Source organism: Mytilus trossulus, chromosome 4 (assembly GCF_036588685.1).
Source record: "Mytilus trossulus isolate FHL-02 chromosome 4, PNRI_Mtr1.1.1.hap1, whole genome shotgun sequence".
In the NCBI taxonomy this organism is placed as follows: domain Eukaryota; kingdom Metazoa; phylum Mollusca; class Bivalvia; order Mytilida; family Mytilidae; genus Mytilus; species Mytilus trossulus.
In genome coordinates, this window is record NC_086376.1 from 90,703,915 (window position 1) to 90,728,268 (window position 24,354).

At 31.3% G+C, this 24,354-nt stretch overlaps 1 protein-coding gene across 1 annotated transcript in view; it reads right to left on the bottom strand.

Moving 5' to 3' along the window:
- The window catches only part of LOC134716272 (STE20-like serine/threonine-protein kinase), a 64,690-nt gene extending 41,242 nt beyond the window's left edge, over window positions 1–23,448 (bottom strand). The window contains exons 1-11 of the mRNA XM_063579155.1: window positions 23,087–23,448; window positions 13,804–13,968; window positions 13,104–13,302; window positions 12,017–12,089; window positions 10,235–10,311; window positions 8,911–9,028; window positions 8,205–8,286; window positions 5,713–5,835; window positions 4,695–4,799; window positions 3,662–4,111; window positions 2,241–3,047 (exon numbers count right to left, since the gene is read on the bottom strand). Of these exons, the coding sequence (XP_063435225.1) occupies window positions 2,241–3,047; window positions 3,662–4,111; window positions 4,695–4,799; window positions 5,713–5,835; window positions 8,205–8,286; window positions 8,911–9,028; window positions 10,235–10,311; window positions 12,017–12,089; window positions 13,104–13,302; window positions 13,804–13,968; window positions 23,087–23,254 (2,367 nt within the window). The 5' untranslated portion in view covers window positions 23,255–23,448. The remainder of the gene's footprint in view (window positions 1–2,240; window positions 3,048–3,661; window positions 4,112–4,694; window positions 4,800–5,712; window positions 5,836–8,204; window positions 8,287–8,910; window positions 9,029–10,234; window positions 10,312–12,016; window positions 12,090–13,103; window positions 13,303–13,803; window positions 13,969–23,086) is intronic.
- Between the last annotated feature and the right edge of the window lie 906 nt (window positions 23,449–24,354).

Below are 24,354 nucleotides of genomic sequence, written 5' to 3' on the forward strand. Positions count from 1 at the left end.
GGACAATCCTATACAAAATCAAAATAGCCGGAGTTATTTATTTTATTTGTATGTCAGAATTTATTTTTTGATCAATTTTGTTTCTTGTGGATCAATTATTTATTGGTATCAAGATTTACTACAAACATTAATAGGATATTTCCTCAAACATTAAATTATCTAACACATTTGATGGATTTGCTGTAAATCTTGACTTTAATTTTCATTTCCCTTCTATGAATAATTTCTTGTCATGACTGCAATATTGGTTGATAGACTGATATATACCAATAAGTAACAAACTACTTTAAGGTATCTGACCCATAATAAACATGATTTCAAGTTTGATACTTATCATGCTAATGATTCATTAGTTTCCATGGCCATGGTTAAGATTTTTCAAATAAAAATAAAAAAAAGTCATTTTACGTCAATAATTCCAGTAAAAGGTCAACTGATATTTATTGGACTATAATTTAAACATATTTTGTCTTTCTTGCCATGGACAAGTCAATGTGAACTATGTCAAAGTGCTTTAAATATTAAATTATCTGTTTAAGGTAGTACCCAACACTTTCATTAAAATCAATTTTCATAAAATTAAATAAAAAGTATTTACTTTGACCCCTTAAGAAAAACATAAAAATTTCAAAAATTTTGAACCAACTGTTTTGTCAGAAAAAGTACACTGGTTATATAGCAGTTTGACAAACACCAATTTTGATCATTGAGAAGCTTTATATTCATTTTACAACACAACCTAATCAAAACTTTAGCTGACTTTACAGAGTTATCTTCCTGTAGTGTTAGGTACAACTTTAAATTTCCTTTGTTGATCAAGTAATGTGTAAACCCTGAAATAAAGATCCTCCCAAAACATCTTGAATGAATCATCCTGATCTTATATGAGCATGCATAGAAATAAATTATTACATTAATTGTACAAATGTAACAGTCATTTGTACATACACTTCCTTTGAAGAAAAAAACAAAACAAAAAACAAATGGCTCATTATCATGATAAATCTTTATAACAGAAAAAAATCATCATGCATTTTAGTGTATTGGGATTAAGTGTTAGAAACCATGGCTAGGTTGCACAGATACGACAGAATTGTTTAAAACTGTATGAGGAGTCAGTAAAAAGTCCCCACTCCCCAGTCCACCTCACAGTCAACATCATCATACAACCAACAAGTTACCCAGTCTGAAATAAATGGTACCTTCTCATCCCCAACAATCATTTTAATGGATTACAGGATGTGTGTAAATCATTGTTCTGATTGTCATGTTAAATATATATGTTATGGTGTAGAGGTGGTGAAATAAGAGTTACATAGATTACACTGTTAAAGAAGATTTCAATCAAATATACTCACTTTTCTCGTCTAGAAAAATAAATTTGTTAGGTGGTCAAGCATTTATTATCACATATAAAGAATAAATATTTCAAGCATTTCAGTTAATATACTCAACAACCAAAGAGATGCACCACCTACATTTATTTCTTTTCGGAGCAAATGTTTCTAATTTAACTGTATACAACTTTTTAAAAGTGATTAAAAAAGAGTAAAATTTTTAAGCCATGTTTCTTGTGTTATAAACATAAAATTTTAATTGAAAAGAAAATTATTGTTGAACATGTTGAACTTAAATACATTTAAAAAAAAAAGCCATTCCAAAAAAGGTAAAATACTGTTACATTTTTTTGTACCTGAAATGTGTATCTCTTCACCTTAGAAACGATGAAAATTGCTAGAAGAATCAGTCCCATAATAAAATGTTGTTTTCAATGAATAATTTGAAATTGACTTTCATATCTTTCATATATATTTTCATTTTAGACTCTTTAAGATGTCAATATTCTCGGTCAATCATGAATTAAATGCCATGTTATGCTTGAAATATACAAAAGTTGTGCAACTTTTTAGCAAAAACAATAAACTGTGAAAACAATATACAGGCAGAAGTGGTGCATTATTTGTGCTGCTGAGTATAGTTCAGCATTTATTAAAAGATACAGCTAGACATTCTGTATGAGTAAAATGAAAAGTACCAGCCAAAAATAAAAGCTTGAGTTAGGTTCCATTGCAAACTGAAATTCAAAGCATGAACATGATGAAAAGAGCATGTGATTTATAAAGTTTGGTGAAATAGTGCTTCCATAAACAAGTCAGTTAAAGATCAAGCTTCCATAAACAAGTCAGTTAAAGATCAAGCTACTGTTTCCACACATACAAGATCTATAATCTGATACTTACACTTCTGTTTCTTAAGTGTCCCTGTGCTTTATTCCTGGGTTTCCTCGGCTCCACAATGTCCATGCTATCCTCGGTATTGACACTTTCTGTGTCAGACTTCTGGTCATTGTGACCTTCTTCTACATCACAGGAATCTAGGTCAGTTTGGGGAACATTTGGATCATTTTTCTGATTTGATATGGAATTAATCATGATTTCGTTTCCTGACGTGTCTTTAACACCTGTCACATGACCATTTACAAGTACACTATTTCCTGCAGGCGGAACTGACTGTCCATTTATTGTAATGACAGATATATTTTTACCTTTACTTTTAGTGTCTGATTCTTTTTCCTCAACCTTTTCAGATTTTTCATCATCACTTTCAACTTTGACCTTAATTTCTTGTACTTCCATTTCTTGAGGAGGTTTTGTGATGATTTCTGTTTTAGGTTTGTCGCCCGGTTGTCCAATCTCTATACGTGTCACACTAGAATTACTTGTTATATCATTACCTATACTTTCACTGTCTTGAGTTTGTTTAGACACGTCACTAATTTCACTTTTGTTATCAGAGTCCTGTTTCTCTTCTGTTTCATCTTTGACCTCGTCTAATTCAAACTCGATGTCTGTGACATCATAAACCGACTCTTCATTCTGCTCGTCACCATCTTCTTGTGTTATGACATCTTTAATGGCATCAAAAACAACAGCCGCTACGGATGGCTCTGTCTCTGTTGCTTTAATTACTTCATTAATCAGATCGTCTACGATTTCATCAATATCATATTTAATTCCATCTTCTACAGGTTTAGACACACTTTCATTCTGTAAAAAGCAAATTAAGTATTAATCTAAAAAACAGTTTTTTACATAGATTGGACCATTGGTTTTTCTTGTTTAAATAGTTTTACACTAGTAATTTTTAGGGCCCTTTATAGCTAACGGTTTGATGCGAGCCAAGGCTACAGTACTTTGACCTATAATGGTTAATCTTTTATAAAATTGTGACTTGGATGGAGAGTTATCTCATTGCCACTCATACCACATCTTCTTTTATCTTCTTATCACTGTTTAGGAATCTGTGACACTTGGACATTTCAATTTATACAGGAATTACTTTTAAGTTGTGAACATGAAAAACACTGCTTGAAGACATGCACTTTACAATTATTCTATACATCAAATAAATATCTATAATATAGTATTGCTTATAGTATCTGAAAACAGCTTAAACTATGTTAACCAATAAATCATTAAAATGAGTTAGATCAAGCCTGTCAAACAGAAAGTACACCTTACTAAAATTCCATACATAACGAAAAGAGGCCAAGGTCAGATGATCCCTGTCGGACAAACTTGTTATAAGTGAGATATTCATGTGAATATAAAACAAACACAGACAAAGTCAATGAATTATAATAACAAGGATTGAGTGTTACCTGGCTAGTATCAGATTTTTCATCACTGCTTGGTCCCAGACCTTCATCAGATGATTTATCTTGGTCTTCTTTGGCAACTTTCTGTGGGCTTACTTCTGGAGATCGTCGAGGAGATACTTGTTTTGGAGGTGTGGTCACAGGAGACCGTTGAGGAGAGGGGGCAGGGGACTGTTTGGGGGAAGGTTTAGGAGACACTGATGGTTCTTGTACCACAGGCACTGGTTCAACAGGCTTCTCTTCTTCTTTTTCATCAATTTTTTTCTCTTCCACAACAATAGTTTTTTTCTTTTCTTCAACTGCTGGTTCTTTCTCTTTTTCCACTGGAGCAGGTTCTTTCTCTTTTTCAACAACAGCTGGTTCATTCTTCTTTTCAACAACAGCTGGTTCATCCTTCTTTTGAACGACAACTGATTCTTTTTTCTCTTCAACAACTGATGTTTTCTTCTTTTCCTGTAAAATAATGAAACAAATATCTTTAAAAGATGAGTTAAATAAAAAGAGAGACAATTCCTGCTACACTTTACCATCACATATAACTGTAGATTAAATATTAAAACTAATGCTTTTAAAGTGCCTTCAAATATGTATAAAATTCTACCTTTGCTTACTCATACAGGAACTTTAATTTAACAGTACTGTATTCAGAAATTATTGCATGCATTTTTCATTGCAATTTTGTCATTTAAGACTTTATTGCGATTTTAATTTTTACAATTTTGAGAATAATCCTGTTTAATTCATATGAAAAATTTCAAAATGCGAGTTTAAATAATTGCATTTACAACTATCATGACTATGTCACATTTTTCGCAATAATAAAAACCTTGCAATAATTCTTGAATTTACAGTCTATAAAAGAATTTTTACAATATTCTTTTAGCAAACGAGTATTATTTCTTAAATAATTTTCAAACAAAAAGAATGAAATGAATAATATTCAAGCAAGCTACATTATTTTTATATTTTATTCAAAAATAAAATAATAGAGTTTTGTACACATCAATAAGTTAAACTCTAAAAACTATAAACTTACTTTGACAACTTCTTTTTCTGGAGTAGGAGCTTTTTCCTGGTCTGTTTCTCCACCAGAAGTTGATATCTCGTCTAAATCAATACTGGACATATCACTCATGTGGCGCTGAAATATAAAGCGTTATTATAAAGTCAATATTACAAACAATCACAATGAATACAATTGGATGAATATAATTGAGATACATTTAAGTGACAGTTGTTAACATGGCACACATGTCTATACTTTACGTTATGAAAAGAAAATCAAAATTATCATTTTTGAAGATATAAGTACACAATTAACAACAAGACTTCTGTAAACAATGAATTTTATTTGGTAACTGGCTGCTTAGAGTTCAGTAGCAAATATTACATGTATATTGAGGACAATAATATAACAATGAGTTATGACTCTATATGGGTTTGTACGAGTCTGAGACAATTGACACTTTCGGGATCCGGGAATTCTTTTTCGACTTTCAGGACTTCAGGATTCTGTGTTTTTAAGCCCGGGATTTCTGGATCAGGACTCCTCCTACCCCCTCTCATCCATGAAATCAATGAAAAGTGGCATCCTACATATAATGAATTTTCAATATTCTTGATTATTGCCTTAACAAGCATTCTGAGAGTATTGCATGGTAATAAATTTTGTACATAGTCCTCTCCCAGTTTAGGATTAATTGTTCTGGAACAAAATGCTAACTTGATCTATTACTTGTCATGGTGTAAGCTATATAACAAATATCAAATAAAATATCTTCAAGCATGAACAAAATTAGTCAAAGAACCATAACTCTGCACAAAATTATCAAACCAGAACAAAATTTGGACTTGATCTGTAACTTGTCATGATAAAACACTATACCACATATCAAATCAATATCTTCAAGCTCAAAGAAAAAAGTGTGGAAAATTGATTTGCCAGACTGACTGATGCCTGATGGACAGACAGACTTCAAGGGAGTGTAAACCTGAAGTCCCTTACTACTTTTTTGGTAGGGGACTTATTCATATAATCATTTTATAATCATTACCTTCATCTCTTTGATATCGTCTTCCTCTGTTAAATCTTCTACAGTTTCTACAACCTCAGCTTTAGATTCTAACACTAAGTTTAATATGTCGCTCTTATTCGTGTAATCTTTGATAAATTTGTGCTGAAAAAAATATCTCATATCAAAATTTGTAATCATTAAAATCATGTAGTACTTATTTCTATATACTAGAGTTACTCACCTTAGTACACACAATATTTTGATATTTTTGTAGTATCAATTTTAGTGAGATTGTTGAAATGTTAATTCTTTGTTGTATCCATGTTTATTATTGATTATGTTCATAGTTGCAATTTCTTAAATAAAATATTTCATATCAAAATTTTGTGTTTTTTGCCTCTTTATACAGTACAACATTAACCCTTTCGCCAAGGATTCAACATTGTTTTATGTACAAAACACCTTGAAATGGACATCGTTCAATGTGAGGAATAAGTACAGCCTCATAAAAAATTTCAAAATTTTGCCGTTTTGGGTTAAAAAATTACGATTTGGGGTCAAACAGCAAAATTTTGAGAATTTAACCTAAATAATGCCGAAAATTCGAAAATTTGAATATTTTTTGGAGAACACATGAACAAAACTGTTAACATGGTGTTAGTGAATGAAATAAATACACAAATGACTACAAACAAGTTTTTATTGACATTTATTAAGAAGATCTCTCTCTTGAGTAATAATAGCCAGGGAAGCCATAGTCTCAGAGTAGCTTGTCTTGGCAGCAGTCGGTGAAAGGGTTAAATAGGAAAGCTTGATTGCTTATATAATTCAGTTAACAGAATCTATCACTAACTCAAAGATCATTTCCACATTTCTTGCAATACAGGTGGCACTTTGTAAATACAGGTGATCTACAAACCAAGCCTCTTTTTGGAAATTACATTTTCTATATTTACAGAAGTGCAACCTGCAGGTTTTCAGTTATTATGAAAAATGTGTCCTAAAACCCTGAAGTAGTCATTTAATTTTCTACATGTACTTGTAATTATAAAATTAAAATGTAAATTGTTTTAAGAATCAGCTCATTTTCTACAAGTTTTTTTTAAAACAACAATTATCAATCTAATCAAAGAGCTGAATAGCTCTTAGGGGAAAGACGGCGCTTGTTTCTATTTAAAATTTTTTTTTTGGAAAGGGGGGGGGTATCTTTTGATAGTCTTCATATAAAGAATGAAAAATAGAACATGAAGAAAGGTTGACAATATTGAAATTAATTGTTGTTTATGTAATTACATTTCCTTAGTTTAGGATTCAATTTGGACCAATGGAAGAGATCTGCATCTTCTATAAAATCTAAACATTTGATTAAAGTTGATAGTTAATTATCTAAAATTCAACTGAATTCTGTCATTTCACAACAACCACACTATTTTTTAAAATCTTGATTATGTACCACTGAACTGCAGGCTAGGGCCATTTTCCATTTTTTGTGACAGTACTCTTGGATTTTTAAGTTTTTCTTAAGAAAGTGTGAATTCAGTTTTAAATTTCCATTGATAAAGTTCCAAGTTACAACTCTCATCACAGAGAAACGGGTACTAATAAAAAACAATATGATTGATGTAAACTGTGTGAAGCTTGTTTCCAAATCCTAAATTTGAAATATTTGTGAATTTCTTGAAATAGGTTTAAACTACAAAATGCAACATTTTTTAAAAATTTTTTTTTTTACGATTACAATGATTATGTTGGTACACAAAAATTTAGTTATAATGGAAGACTACTAATCCAATGAAATGTCACATTTAAAGTGTTTAAATACATTAACTTTTATTTTAGTGGATAATTACTCATCAATTAGGGCGCTCCTGAATTGGAGGAAGATTCTCAAAACAGAATTTTTACAGAAAAAAATAATAAAATCGTTTCTCTCCCCTATCTCATGTAACCCCACAATCTTTGTTTACTTTGAAAGTTGATGACCTACAAATTATAGTATTGCATGTTGATGTTTGAATCATCTACAGCAAACATTATTATGTTTAGATTTAACAAATACCAATTTGTAATTAGTACATTATCTCTGAGAATGATTTAAATAACCAGTGAAGTTCAAGGATATCCCTGCTTCTGCGTAGTGTGGCATTCCTAGAATGACGTCACTGTAAAATACAATGTAGGTTTGATATATTTAGAATATCTCTTCATACTGATTTTTCGGGATCGGAAAAGAAACTTAAATAGTGTTAAGGAGAGCTCAAGATACGATAATTTCGTGAGAAACAGAAGGGAAATGTGTGAAAAAGTGTTTAAAGTTAAACTATTCATTTCTGGGTCTCCTTCTCTTCAATCTGAGTAAAATTTGTTGGGGGGTTTTCCACACTATAAAAACAAAATGAATGATGTGAGGGAATGTCACTCTGGTCAACCCCATAGGGGATAGACGGCTTGAAGCCATCTTTCCCCAAAAATGCTACCAAGGCTATTTTCAACTTCTAACAAAGAATTATGTTCCTATACTTTAGCCATACCTGTAATAATTCTCCAGCTGTTGGTCTTTGTTCAGGGTCTTTATTCAAACAAATCTTGATAAATTCATTAAAACTTTTGGTCCTAAAAAAAAATTAATAAATATGTCTTTTTACAAATTATTCATTTAATTTAAATAAACAATAATTATTACATTTTTATTATTGAATGGTAACTAATCATTTACTAATATACTGTGTATTCATTTCAGGTATCAGTCATCCTTATTATTAAAGCTATAAACCTAGGAAGATGTTGACTCTCATTTAAATGGCATATAAACTTTGCCCATTTTCAAGTGAAAAATATTAGGAACCACCAGAGTAAAGAATATGTTATGGTTTACTCTGTTTTTTGGTTATTGATGCATTCCAAAAGAACATAGAAACAAACTTTTTTAGGAATATGTGTGTGGATTTTGAAAATTAAAGAGTGTTTTACTTTGTTGCTTAATGTGTGTCTTAGCATGTACTCATAGTATTTTTATACAAGAAATATGAAAGTTAATAAGGTCAAATCAAATGTTTATCCCTATCAGCTAGTGATGCACAGATCTTCAGAAACATCTCAATTAGTTTCTGTTTCATTGATGTATATCCAATATCTTCTTTCATTTTAATATATTTTACACTAGAATGAAAGTATAAATCTAAACTGTTTTATTGAGTTAAAAAGGGAGATAATTCGTCACTTGACAACCTAACCTACCATCGTGATGGTCCACTTAATGTTGGAGGATCTGATTTCTGTATCTTGATGAGAACTCTCATAGGATGCATGTCATGGTTGGGTGGTTCTATCTGAGCAAACTCTATCATTGTGATACCTAGATTAAACACAAGCAATACATTTATCAGTATGAATAATAATGTCTGAATGAAGAAAATCTTTACAAAATACATTTATAATTTTAAAATTTGGTATCATTACAGATGATGCTGTGTTTATGTATGTTTAAGGGCATAAGATACAGTTACAGGGGAGGTAATGACGTTGCTAACGTAAAATGTTATTTTCGCGACGTCAAACTATGACATATCGGGAAAGATGCATTTTTCGACTGATTTTTATCATTCAAACTGATTTAATTTGAAAACGAGTGCATGGAACCCTATTTTTTAAAACAGCAATTTGTTTCATTTTGCAAGGAGATTATGTTACCCAAATTTTATAAAACTGTAAATAGGGCAATTTTTTTAATTTTGATAAACATGCAGCAAAAAATGACGTTTTCTCCTCTATTCATAAACATTTGATAAATATAGAGTTATTTCGGAATAAAAATTGCATAATTTTTAATGATACTTATAAAATACAGAAATTACCGATTATTTAACAAAAAACAATTCGTGTTTATCTTTTAAAACAAAAAAGTTGTGTCTTTCTTTCGAAAAAGAAAATACGGACACAAATCTGAATTTTGAGCAAATATACAAAATTTTGACCTCATTTTACTCAAAAAGTAGCACATGAAGGTATATTTTTTATTACATATTTGATTTAATTAGGTAAAAAATAGCCTATATGCAAATTTTCATCATCTTGTAAATACAGGTTCAAAACTGTATCGTATGCCCTTAAGGAAATAGTTATGTGTAAATGCTGTAGTAACAAAAGAGAGTCCCTTAATTTCAATTAGTTACATTGTCATCTTATTATGAAATAGTCAGTTGTAAGCTTTTGCTCTATTTTGTGGGCCTTAATGTGACTGAGAAGAAAAACAATGATAATTCAAAACCTGGCATTAATTTCTTATTTAATAGTATTAACCACCTCCAAAAACTAATTAAACTATTTAAACTTTTGTAAACAAAGACCAAAATTGACCAGCCATTAATTTGAATTCCCTCTATATAATATATCACAAGACCATCAATGACCAATAAAATAAGACCTAATCACAAGTAGATTGCAAACGAATCACCTACTTCAATAAATCATCTGCAAGAGATATTTAGAATTAGTACATATAATATAATCAATGCATCCAGTGTAAATGGCAGAAAATCCACTCTACCACATTCATACTTACCAAGTGACCAAATATCAGCCTTATAATTGTATGGACTGTCTTTTAAAGTTTCACACATAATAACCTCTGGTGCCATCCTATCAATAAAAGAAATACAAAATCAATATTTTTAGCAACAGAAGGCAAAGGTTATTTTGTTCATATAAATTTGTCTTCAAATTAAAATTGCTCCTTTAACTTAAACTCTCACAGAAATGTTCAGGTAACAAAAACACAAATTTACTTTATAATATGAAAAATTTGTAAGGGTTCCGCGGAACCCAGTGTCTCGCCTACTTTTGCTGTAAATCACAGGCTAAACAAAAATGAGGAAAAAAATCAATAAAAATATTCCTCTTGATACTATCTTATGATTGTAAGAAGCTTCTGTCTAAGTTTGGTAAAAATCTAGAATAATTAATGAATCTAATAAATGTTTTGAAAACTTTAACTGCAGACTGTATGTAATGTTCACTGGAAGAAAATCTACGTCCATTTAAAAGTAAAATACAGAAAAAATGGAGTTGTCTTTTTACAAAATTTACTTCTGGATACTATCTAATGATCATAAATAAGCTTTTGTCCAAGTTTAGTACAAACCCAGGATAGTTTAAGAAAGTTATTAAAATTTTAAAAACTTTTACCACAGAGTGAATGTTATGTTTCCCGCAGAAAAACTAAGTCCATTTAAAAGTAAAATACAGAAAAAATGGATTTATTTGTTTACAAAATTTACTTCTGGATACTATCTTATGATCATAAACAAGTTTCTGTCCAAGTTTGGAACAAACCAAGGATAGTTTAAGAAAGTTATTAAAATTCTAAAAACTTTAACCTCAGAGTGAATGTAATGTTTCCCCGCAGAAAAAACTAAGTCCATTTATAAGTAAAATACAGAAAAAATAGAATTTTATTTTTACAAAATTTACTTCTGGATACTATCTTATGATCATAAACAAGCTTCTGACCAAGTTTGGTAGAAATCCAGTATAGTTTAAGAAAGTTATTAAAATTTCAAAAACTTTAACCACAGAGTGAATATTTGTGGACGCCGCCGACGACGACGCCGACGGAAAGTAGGATCGCTTAGTCTCGCTTTTTCGACTAAAGTCGAAGGCTCGACAAAAATGATCTTAAAACATCAATTGTGATTCTGTAGTTACAGTATTTGGAAAAGACCATGAAAAGATTTATCTTGTGCATCAACTGTGCCATTACTAATTTCTAAGTCTAAGAAAACAGGGTCTATTCACTAGTTTAACTTGGAAATAAACTATTTTTCAGTAAGAATGTGTAGTCATCAATTTGTACATAGTCCACGCTTTTTGCCATTTTATTAGATATTTTCATGCTCAGTACCAATCTGATGTGTCAAATCCTTTTCAACTTATATTTATAGTTTGTTCTATTGTTTTGCTGTTACACCACCATCCCATGTTAGGGGTTGTTTTGCCCCTACATAATCATTACGAGTTCAGTGCCTGTCAGAAACCAAGAGCTCGTAGTCAATTTATTGTTGTTTGAAAAACTGGCAGTACACTTTCTCTTTTGAATTATTAAACCTATGTTTTCCATGGGCCTTTTATAGCTTACTATACAGAAAAAAGATCTCATGGTGAACTGTATTTATTTCATCCTTTGATCTAAGGTGGATATATAGTTGTCATCAAACCACAAATCCTACCTTTGATTATCCTGACTTTGAAAGTCAAGCATGAGTAATGAATGCAGCTACATGTATAACTAAGATCTTACAACAGCAGCACCTTTAAAATTATAAAGTATGTCACCATCATGACTTACCAATAAGGTGTACCAATAAAGGAGTCCCGTCTTTGAACTGTTTTAGTATTCATGGCAGACACACCAAAGTCAGCTGAAAAATATAATAATTATCTATAATAAATTCAAAAGCAGAAAGCATCCACTGGTGTTAACTTATATAAAATCAAAGTCAAACAGAGAATACAGATGTAATAATCTAAATACTAAACAAGTGTGTACAAAGTCTCATCATTTTTGGGGTTAATCCCTGTGTTAGTGATATTATTATAATAAAGGGCTGCGCTTTGGCGCATAATACGCTCGTTGCTCTTTTAACTTGTCTTTTATTGGAAAATTCCCCCTTTTTTAAGCATAAAAATTCATAACAAGAAAATGTGAAATCTGAAATTTATAAAAATTGAAAGGGAGTTTACATCAATAGATATAAACAATTCACCAAAGTTTCATGGACATTGGTGAAAGCCTTTTTGAGTTATTGTCCGAAGTGTTAAAAATCCCCCTTTATTTATGACTAAAGCCCCATAATCCAAAACTTAAAATCTGAAATTTATAAAAATTAAAAGAGAGCTTACATCAATAGATGTAAACAATTCACTAAGGTTTCATGGACATTGGTGAAAGCCTATTTGAGTTATTGTCCAAAGTGTTAAAATCCCCCTTTTTTTTATGAATAAAGCCCCATAAATCCAAAACTTAAAATCTGAAATTTATAAAAATTGAAAGGGAGCTTACATCAATAGATATAAACAATTCACCAAAGTTTCATGGACATTGATGGAAGCTTTTTTGAGTTATTGTCCGAAGTGTTGAAAATCCCCCCTTTTTTATGAATAAAGCCCCATAAATCCAAAACTTAAAATCTGAAATTAAAAAAAAACGAAAGGGAGCTTACGTCAATAGATATAAACAATTCACTTAAGTTTCATGGAAATTGGTGAAAGCATTTTTGAGTTATTGTCCGAAGTGTGGACGACGGACGGACGGACAACGGTATACCATAATACGTCCCGTCCTGGGCGTATAAAAAGCATTAAAATTATACACTGTCTTTGAAGATATTTTTTTTCACTGTCCATACATGTATGTCAAAAATCAGAATACCTACCTAGTTTAACATCTCCTTCCTGTGTGAGGAGTACATTACCAGCCTTTAAATCTCTGTGTATAACTTTGTTGTCATGTAAGAACTCTAACCCCTCACACATTTCATGACAGACGTAACGGATCTGTTTCTCATTCAATGGCTTCTCCAATTCCACCATGATACTATCAATCGCTCCTCCACCACAATACTCAATAAACATCTGAAATACAAATTAATGCATTCAAATTTACGAAATATTAACAAGATTTTAAAGCCAGGTTCTAATGTAAGCAATAAGTCCCAAGTCAGGAGCCTGTAATTCAGCGGTTGTCGTCTTATTAATTTTGTTTATAAAACAGGGCATTAGTTTTCTCCATTGAATTGTTTTAGTTGACATTCCGACAACTTTTGTAGCCGACTTTGCAGGGTTTTATGCATTGATGAAGTCTGTACAGTGACCTATAATTGTGAACTTTTCCCTCACTTTGAATTGGTCTCTAGTAGAGTAATGTCTCATTGCCAATCATACAACATCTTTTTAGTTTTCTTTGGAAACAGACATACAACTTAACCAAGTAGCTATTTAACCATGATGTATTAGTATTCTGCATTTTTTGTATATTTTTTTAATCTTTTTTACCAATGATTTATTCTCTTGGATTGTAAAAAGTGCTACCTGTAAGTTGTAATAGATAGGTGTTAAAACTATACATGTACTTACCCATAGTTTACTATCATAGTAGAAAGCCTCGTACAGTGATACAACATTTTTATGTCTACAATCTGTTAAGATGTTTATTTCTACAGAGAAGTCCTCAATGTCTTCTTCACTTTTAATCTCAACATGTTTTAGAGCTGCTAATATATCCTTCTCTTTATTCTCAGCCTGAAATTAGAATTTAGATTGTTATCAAAAATAGAATGTAATAAATGAATAAAAGAAATGAAACATTGAAAGTATGATGGTAATGGATTGGTGATAAACATCAAGTGGCACATTGAATGCATAGTCGGGGTGAGTTTATGATAATATGAATCCTGCTACAAGGCAGACACGCTAAGCAGAATCTTTGACTAGGTACTACTTTATAAAGTAAGTCTACTAGAATCCTTGACTAGGTACTTACAAAGTAAGGTTACTAGAAAACATGTCACCCTACCAAAAAACATTATTCTGATTCTTAGCCTACTAGCTCCTGTTGTTCTCTTATTCTTATTGTAAAGCTCTTTACAGTACCTACACAAATGTCAATGTTTACTAAATATAATTGAAGCCAAGAACTCACTTATTAAATATTATAAGACTATCCCCAGTCATTGTCAGTATTTGTGTACTCCAACCAAACCAAACAGACTTTCGATACTATTTCAATTTTCTACCTATAGCTAATCTTCAGTTATTATGTGGCATTTATTCTTTACATCAGACTGTGAAAGGGATAACTGCATGAGCTTTTAATCTCTACTTTGATTAATTGTTCCATACCTTCAAACATTTTAAACATGTTATTTTTACCTTCATTTGAAACTCTTTAATGTTTTATCACCTGTTTAATTCCATTACATAATAGTACAGGTCTGGTAATTTTCAAAGATTTCGTAATAATATTTTTAATCTATTTTTAGAGCTAGGGTAAAAAAGAATTTGTGATCATCAATTGTTCTTACTATATTGGACCTATGATAAACAAACTACTAGACTTCTTGAAGACAGCAGTGATGTCATGATATATCTTATTTATCTTTAACAGTACAATATTGGTCCCATTAATTGATGGGTTAAATATTTTATAGGGTAGAATCAATTTGCACCAATTGCAGTTTTGAAAATGGTATTATTTGCGCCACATTTACCTGTAAATATGTTTTACCTACATCATTCATGTACTATAATTCACCTTTCCACTTAAGATTTAACTGAACCCTCATCAAATTTAAGAAAACTCACCAAAATTTTTTTTTTTTATAGTAATAGAATAATTTTTCCCAAGTCAAGATATCTGATAATACCATTCAAGAAAATAGAGTCTGATAGAGGAAACCGGTCATCATTGTTGAAGAACACAAATTCCGTCAGGCATTTGTAAAGAATACAAGAGAAATAAGGTGTAGACGTACAGTTAAGCTGAGTTGTGCTAGGTTATTCACATATCTTCTACAATTATTTTGAATGTATGATTAGGATCTAATCATCCATTCAAAATAATTGTACAAGATTTGTTTAGATCATTAGATCATATTCATGATATTTAAGAATGGACATTATTCCCTTAGTATTTTGTCTGTTGTCATCAAAATCAGAAGCTTGTTACAAGAAAAGGTTTTCTTTACTTGGTGAAAGTTGCAAGAAAATTAATCTGACCTAAAAATAAATAAAATTGGTGCATTTAGATGATTATTTTATTGGGCGCAAATGATACCTATAGTTTTGAAAATTAGGTGGTGCAAAAAAAGTATTGGCACAATTAAGTTGTGGTCGCAAATGAGTTACTTTTTGGCGCAAAAAGATATCGCCCATTTTATATAAATGTGTATTCAAAAATGGCTTCTATAAGTTTGAGGACAAACTTCAGTAAGAAATTGTCAAAAAGTTAGAATTTCCCCTATTTTTTACCCCAAAATGACCTTCTATAGGTTACTTGTGTTGAAAAAAAATATGCATTTCTAAAAAATCAACACAGTAAATCATGTAAGGGTTTAACTTTTAAAAAAACAACAACACTTTATGATAATTTGTCATTATGCACTAAATGTCATTTTTTTTCAAACTTACTACAAGTATTGTATGCTACCACTCAGAGATTTTTAAGAGGTTATTATCTTGACTTACATCCCATACTTATCATTATCACCTAAACCTACATCTCAATCTTTTTATAGAAGTTTCATGTAAAATTCAAATGTATATTATACAAATTTTAACATGTACATGTATTCATTTAAACATCTTAAATTTCATGATTATTTTCCTTTTCACAAAAGATGTTTATAAATCCCCTCCTATTTGACCTTTAAGAAAATGAGTAAGTGCTTTCTAATAGGTTTAGACACAAAAAATCTAGATACAATCTTTAATTTTATCAATTTATCTCCCAGTTATATATAATATCAAAACCTATTAAATTTAAACATTTTGTATGCATGTACATGTATTCTTTTCCTTCAATGTAGACCAATGTCACACTCATTATTTGCATATTTTAAAGATAACATTTGTTTATAAGCTGACCTATATTGGTCCATACATTGAGTAACATCAAGCCCCACCCATTGTTTATAACCAAACCTATGTTGGTCCATACATTGAGTAACATGAAGCCCCACCCATTGTTTATAACCTAACCTATATTGGTCCATACATTGAGTAACATGAAGCCCCACCCATTGTTTATAACCTAACCTATGTTGGTCCATACATTGAGTAACATCAAACCCCACCCATTGTTTATAACCTAACCTATGTTGGTCCATACATTGAGTAACATCAAGCCCCACCCATTGTTTATAACCTAACCTATGTTGGTCCATACATTGAGTAACATGAAGCCCCACCCATTGTTTATAACCAAACCTATGTTGGTCCATACATTGAGTAACATGAAGCCCCACCCATTGTTTATAACCAAACCTATGTTGGTCCATACATTGAGTAACATCAAGCCCCACCCATTGTTTATAACCAAACCTATGTTGGTCCATACATTGAGTAACATGAAGCCCCACCCATTGTTTATAACCAAACCTATGTTGGTCCATACATTGAGTAACATGAAGCCCCACCCATTGTTTATAACCTAACCTATGTTGGTCCATACATTGAGTAACATGAAGCCCCACCCATTGTTTCCTGTAAAACATAATACATGTATCGTGTAGCTATATTAATCACATTATCCCACCCACTGAAATGAGGAAGAGTTTACGTCTTATTCTACATACATTTGTTGTACAATGTATGTATAAATGGATAAATGTATCCAATGTTTTGTATGTTTGTGTTTTAACTTTTTTACATAATATAAACTCCTGACTGACCTAAGATTTGACAATGGCAACTGTTTATAAAGATAGGTATGTGAAGTACCCATATCAGGAGAGATAGATTCATTAAATAGTAGTTTATACATATATATCTATCAGCATACATTTCTTACTGATAATGTCTAAGATACAATTCATTCAACACTTCCTAAACTGGTTACCTGTACCCTCCCTTTTAACAGGTCAAACTCAATAAAGCTGTCAAATCATTATTGCATAGTAATAATTATCAATTATAACAGAATTAATATGTAGAATGTAATCATCTATCTAAATTATGTTGTTTTGTGAAATTGCCTGTAAACTTATTTTTTATTTTTCGACATGTTCATGTTACAAGTATGATTAACCCCTTTAGCAAAAAAAAAACCTCTGTCCCAACTCAGTAGAACATGCTATTACTTATTGACAAAACCAAGAATACATAAGTTTTGATAACTGAGAAACAGACTGCCACTGGGCATATAGGATGATTACATGCAAAAGAACAAGACTTCAGTCTGTCCAGTGGTAATGCCACCCTCATTTCACCACATACTTGTACATGGATACAGTTTAAATTATAATTGACCTATTGACCGTATTTAGCTTTTGGCTTTATACCAATTTAAAGGGAAAGACTGAACATTGATTTTGCCTATTCTGACCTACAGTCATGACTATGTATATAAATGGGTATTTTTCTAACCTAGTATATTGTTTTCAGGAAGTAACATCTTGATTTAATACAATGATCACTGAATAATATGTAATTCACAGGGTCATCAAGAACAGGACCAGTACTTGTGAATTGAAGTAATTGATATTTGTTCTTCAAAATCTATGAAAATTGGTGTCAAAGAAGAACCCACATACAGTACCGTACCCCTATTAAGTGTGGTATAAAGCACATCATTGATAGGAATATTTATTATACTGTGATAACTTTGTTTGCTAAAATAGATTTGCACCAATTTAATCAATCAGAAAGCATTTTTAAAGTCATATTGGCCTTAATCATACTAATGAACGTTCTATTCTGTGCTTCTGAAGTATGTGTTTTTCACTGACACAGATAAATATGTGGAATACAGGTAACCTATAGATATGTTATTGTACAACTGTCAAACATCAGCGAATATGTACTTTAGTTGACTACTTGTACTTCACTGATGTTAAGCCAAGGTCGTTTCCATTGACTGTACATTGTACATGACTTTATAACAATGTCTAAAAGTCCATCAACATAATTACAATGATTTCAATCTTTATAAGAATATTTATCACTCTGATCATTAATTATATACCTTCCTAAAGTTATTACCTAGGCAATGTTTTCTGAGGCGGTAAGAATTTTGCTTGTAAATAAATTACTTTTATAAATGAATATACCTTGATTTATAGAAAACGTTAATGCAATTGCATGATAAATAACTCAGTGCAAGGGGAAATATATCTGATTAAAATATTAATTATTGCTAATGGCTGTATGTCTTTAGGGTGAACTTGGACATAGGAAAGCTTTCATCTTTAATTAACAACATTCAATCTAAAGATGTTTCCCTTCAACAAACCATATTCTATGATGAGATAAATCATATCAAAATTATAACATTTTCTTAACAATATTATAATTAAATCCTTCTGTTACCAAGATATTCTAACTGTTAGACACTAACAGGAGTGCAGTTTTGTATTAGAAAACTTCAGAGACCGGTACCTTCTACCTATGTTCATTGTTCATGACTTGAGATGGGGTGGAGGTTCACAGAAGCTTGCTTATACATGTTATAGTCACCCACTACAACCTGGTATATGATTATTTAAAATCAATACCTTTGAGTTCTGCATTCTATTTGATTGAATGGTTGTTGTTTGCATAAATACAGCATAAATTAATGCCCAGCAGCATTATATTTAAAGTTAAATGAGACAGAAAATCAAACATACATGTAAGCTTGGACACATCATGATCAGGAGATGCAATAAATTTACATTGTAGCACCCAGACTAGAGAAAAGTACTTAATTACCCTTAATCTTTTAAAGCTGTAAATATATTATACAGAGGGAACCAAGTATCTCACAAACTAAGAAATCTTGAACACAGACATAAAATTTTACTGCTGTATTAAATTGAATAGTAAACTATCTTTTTTTAAAATTAGTAAATATATACAAAGCCAGTTCTATTAAACTGTGCTACTCTGTATGTACATTAGTTTTGTTAAAACCCACTTATAAGGAACATTTACAAAAAAACACCTTAAACTAATAAGACATAAATGTATATTTCCCTATTTCCTCATATATCTTATCAAAGTTTTTGTTAACAAATAAATGTGTATTTGCACTCTGACTTTATCAACAGAGAATAACTGAATCTCTTTCAACATTTTAAAGATTAATGCCATGCATAATACATTTACATGTATCACTATATATAACACGTTATAATTTGTGTTTATATTGAAAGTGTAAACCTTTTATCATCCATTATACTAAATTACTTTCAATTAATTGCAATTGTATCGTTTAAGTTTAACTACATTTTGACCTTGCTATAACAAAGTTTGTCTTGTTACTTTTGTAGAAGAAGAAACAGAATCTTCATGGTACATTTGTACATCTAAATTGTTATTAAATATATGTAGCAAGAAATGTTCTCAAATATCTAATTAAAATGTTGTACATGTATCTTTTCCTTCTGTACTCATATTTAAATGTGTGAATAATGGTCCAATAGGTACAATTACAGGTAAGTCAACAATCAGTCATACAGAAATACAAATGTATTTATGGCAATAAAAGTTTAAATGAGAAATAAGGAAAGGAAGTAATATCATTGAACAGTGTATAGGGTGTTAACATCCAAATCTAATCAAATTTACTTCAGACAGATCAAAGTTTCTTACTTTGATAGGTAACAAAAGGTTTAAAGAATCAAAGGATATGTATAAATCTAAATCTTATCTGACAAAATGAGAGGAAAACAGAGAATACACCTCATCAACCTTAAGACAACCTAACAACAATTTGCCACTGGACATTATACAACCATCCATCAATCTACCAACAAAGTGTAATGATGTTGCCACACATTTATAATATAAATCATGCACTTCCACTTCATATCAATTTAAAACTTTTACCCCCCCCCCCCTTTACTAAAATCAGATGTTTTCAGCTTTCCAATTGTGAACTTTCCATTTCTAAGTTGCAACATTCCAGCAGCACCTCAATACGGGGTATATACATGTATCTCCCAATTGTTCCAAATTTCCATGTTTGCATTCAACTATCATGATTTTCTTGATAGAGGGTTGCTGCTCACAAGGAAGCTATTAAAGCAAGAGTTCCAAATGGTGAAGTTGAAATCATCCCTTCGTAAATTTTATGGACGCCATCTCGACTTGTTTGACCGTTATAGAATAACCATGTCACATATCGGATATGTTCCTTAAGTCGTAACTACAATCCTGTTCCCTTTCATGAATGTGACCTACTGAATAAGACTATTTACTGGATTTGTTATCACATTCATAGCAACACAATGGGCCAGGGTGCCACATGTGGAGAAGGATCTGCTTACCCTTCCGGAGCACCTGTGATCACCACTAGATGTTGGTGGGGTTCGTGTTGTTTATTCTTTAGTTTTTTATGTTGTGTCATGTGTACTATTGTTTGTCTTTTTGTTTTTTTCATTTATAGCCATGGCGTTGTCAGTTTAGTTTCTATTTATGAGTTTGACTGTCCCTCTGATATCTTTTGTCCCTCTTTTACTGAATGAAATAAAATGGACTTCCAAATTCATCTGACCATAAAGAGAGGGTTATACATTGTAACTGTGTCCACAGAGCATTCAATGAGTTACAAGTCAAACTGATGTCATTCAATGTAATTAAATAACCTGCATTTATCAGGATTTACCATAAAATAACATCAAATTGCTGAAATACTCCCTCTCTGAAATCATTGAAATCTAATCCTTTTACATAGTTAGCCATAAAATCTTGGTGTAAATTAGAACAGCATTGAGAGCATTATAATGCCAGAACTTTTTCATGCTAACATCCAGACAAAAACAGATGGATCTATTGTTTGTGAAGCAAATTCTCAGTTAGTGTCGAAGTACAGAAAATTGAAATGAGAAATGAATGCATGGACTTATGATTTCGAATCTGTGATGACTGGTATAAACCTAAGGCTTAGCTAAATCTATAATTAAAAGTGATTACAAAACTTATGTGAAAAAAACAATTACAACTGAAATTGTGAATACAAATTCTTATTATTCCTTTTGAACCTGAGAGGCTGATACTGTCACATTTTATTCATTAAAAAAAGTATCCCAATAATTTCTGAATTTACAGTATTCTTTTGGTTAACAGATTCTCTCTGCTTAATTTAGTTCTTAGAAAATTATCAAAACATAACTTGAATGGACAATTTCAGTCATGTTGTCTTATTTGTAAAACTTATTTTGCTGATAAATTTCATAGGAAGCAATTTCTCTCTATAGTTTGCACTTCTGTATTTATAGACAATGCAATTTCTTAAAGGAACTCCCATTACGACTAAAACTGTGCCACCTTACATATGAATTTTTCGTAAAAAGTTACTGTATATATATCCTAGAAATGTAAAATAGAAAAATGATATGCACTACTTTTTTCAAAGGTCAAAAAACATAGGACTGTGCGGTATATTTTCCAAATAAATATGCCCCCAACTTCTGAGAGTTTAAACTTGTACTAAAATTCTGTATTACTCCTCTATCACTTTGGCCTATTTCAATTTGTCCAACTCAGGTTGACTCAAGTTAAAAAGATCAATGTGTTCGGTTGCCAGTCATGTAAACTCAACAGACTCTACTTATCTGAGTTGGACAAATCAAAGTAGGCCTTTGAGTCTTCCTGGAGACTTCAATTTCTCAAAGTGGGTTGTCTTACTCTACTGAGGATTCAAGGTACATGTTTAAGTTATGTACATGTATAGATCTTGAGATTGCAGCTGAAAATGGGATCTAATCTGATCAGTAACCAGAACAGTATAAACATTGTATAGGGGGGGGTTGCAAAATGCAGCTTTTTCAGAGGTGTGGTAATTCGAAAATCCATATTGTATTTTCAGTACTTCAACTACAATGTACTTGTTTCAAAATTATGAAGGTTCTTCTACATGTATTGTACTGTTACAACACTGGCCCAAGATAGGGGAGGGTTGGGATCCCGCTAACACGTTTAACCCCACAACAATCTGTACATGTACAAAAATGTATACATGTATGTGCCTGTCCCAAGTCAGGAGCCTGTAATTCAGTGGTTGTTGTTTGTTGATGTGTTTTTCGTTCATTTTTTTGTACATAAATTAGGCTGTCAGATTTCTCAATTGAAAATATCTTTACCTTATCGCTGTTTCCCAGCTTTTACTGGACATCACACAAGTTCCCAAAATGTTGACGACATATTAGAAAATATCTGACGCCACATTGGATAGTGATTGTTGTAGGATGTCAGTTCAAGTGGGACATATTCCCGACTTCATTGGGAATAGTGAGGCTTGATACTGTATTTGTTTACATCTGTCATTTCGGGCCTTTTAAGGTTTGTAGCTGACTTAGAATGCGGTATGGGCTTTGCTCATTGTTGAAGGCTGTATGGTGATTTGTAGTTTTTGTCATTTGGTCTCTTGCAGTGTAGTAGAGATTCGTCTCATTTGCAATCATACCACATCTCCTTTTTATATGTATTAACAGTTATTTCCCTTGGCATTGCACTTCACAAATTACAATCTAAAATAATTTATGCCGAAGAAATGTAAATTTTACATCAGTTTTGAACATGGGATTTTGATCTTGATTTCAGACAAAATGATACTATTACTATGCACACGTTTGCTGTTGTGGGTGTTGTTACTACTACTACCTTGTCAGGCTGTCACACCTGTCAAAGCATTCTCTGGACAGAACCGTCCGTTTCTTACCTTGTACACCTTTCCAAACGCACCATCACCAATTTCAGCTAAAATTTCCCATTGAATCTTCGGGTCAATTTCTCTTTTTATATTTTTGTACAGTTCTCTTTTCTTATTTTTTAAATCGTCCTCACCGCCAAGACGGAACAACTTTTTAAAGCTGTTCAAAAATGACATGTTTACGTCTTACGGAAACTATAATGCAAAGACAAGAAATTCTTAATTGAACACATGTAAATACAGTGTTATGATTTCATCTGAATGTGCTACATAGTTCTATGTGGACATGGAAATGTTTTCTTTTCAAGGACCAGTTTCTTCAGCGGAAAGTCGACATATTTATATTTTTGACGCATGCGTTTTGTCAATCTTCTGACATCATTTTACTTCCTGTCTCTCTTCCTTGTAGGGGTTATTCCCCTTTGTATGCCAAATTGTGGCGAACTCAGATTCGTACCAACCAATTTTCGTCCCGAGTTGCTATTCCAACTTTAATAACAAATAGATAAGATAAGATAAGATATATTTAATTTCCAAAAGTGGACCCATTACGGGCATAATCAGTACATTAATTTTTATCACACAATTGCAATAGACAATAAAAAAAAAAAAAACATGAAATATAAATTGAGTTAATAATACATGTAGTCATATATTAACTAAAGTTTGTATAAATGAAGTATATTTAAGGTGCAATTAAAAAAAATCGAAAATAGAGTATTAAAGAGAACTTGTTAGATTCATTTTATATTTTTCAGTTTTATTGTCAATAACAAAAAAGGGGGGAAATCACTGTTTAACAAAAACATGTTTACTAAGAATTTCAAATTCTGGTATTTATTCATCCGTTCACCGACATAATTCTTCTTCAAAATCTGAGTATTTGAAATTCAGCTGCAAACAATGTATCCTAAATTTCATATTGTGTGTTAAATGTCATATTGTGATTATCATGACTAGAATGTATGTGGTGGATACTATAAGTAAACCGTATTGAATCTAAATCTGTATTTAAAGCTTTACTTTGGTATCAAGCTTAGTCAGTTAAGTCCAGCAAAATACTTTGTATTTTTTTAAACAAAAATTTGGAACAACAAAAGAACAGTTCTCGTTTCTCGTTTTTTAATATAGAGTAGACTAGTAATTTTGGGGCTCTTTATAGCTTGTTGTTCGGTGCGAGCCAAGGCTCCGTGTTGAAGGCCGTACATTGACCTGTAATGGTTTACTTTTTAAAAATTGTTATTTCAAGTTAATGGAGAGTTTTTTCATTGGCACCC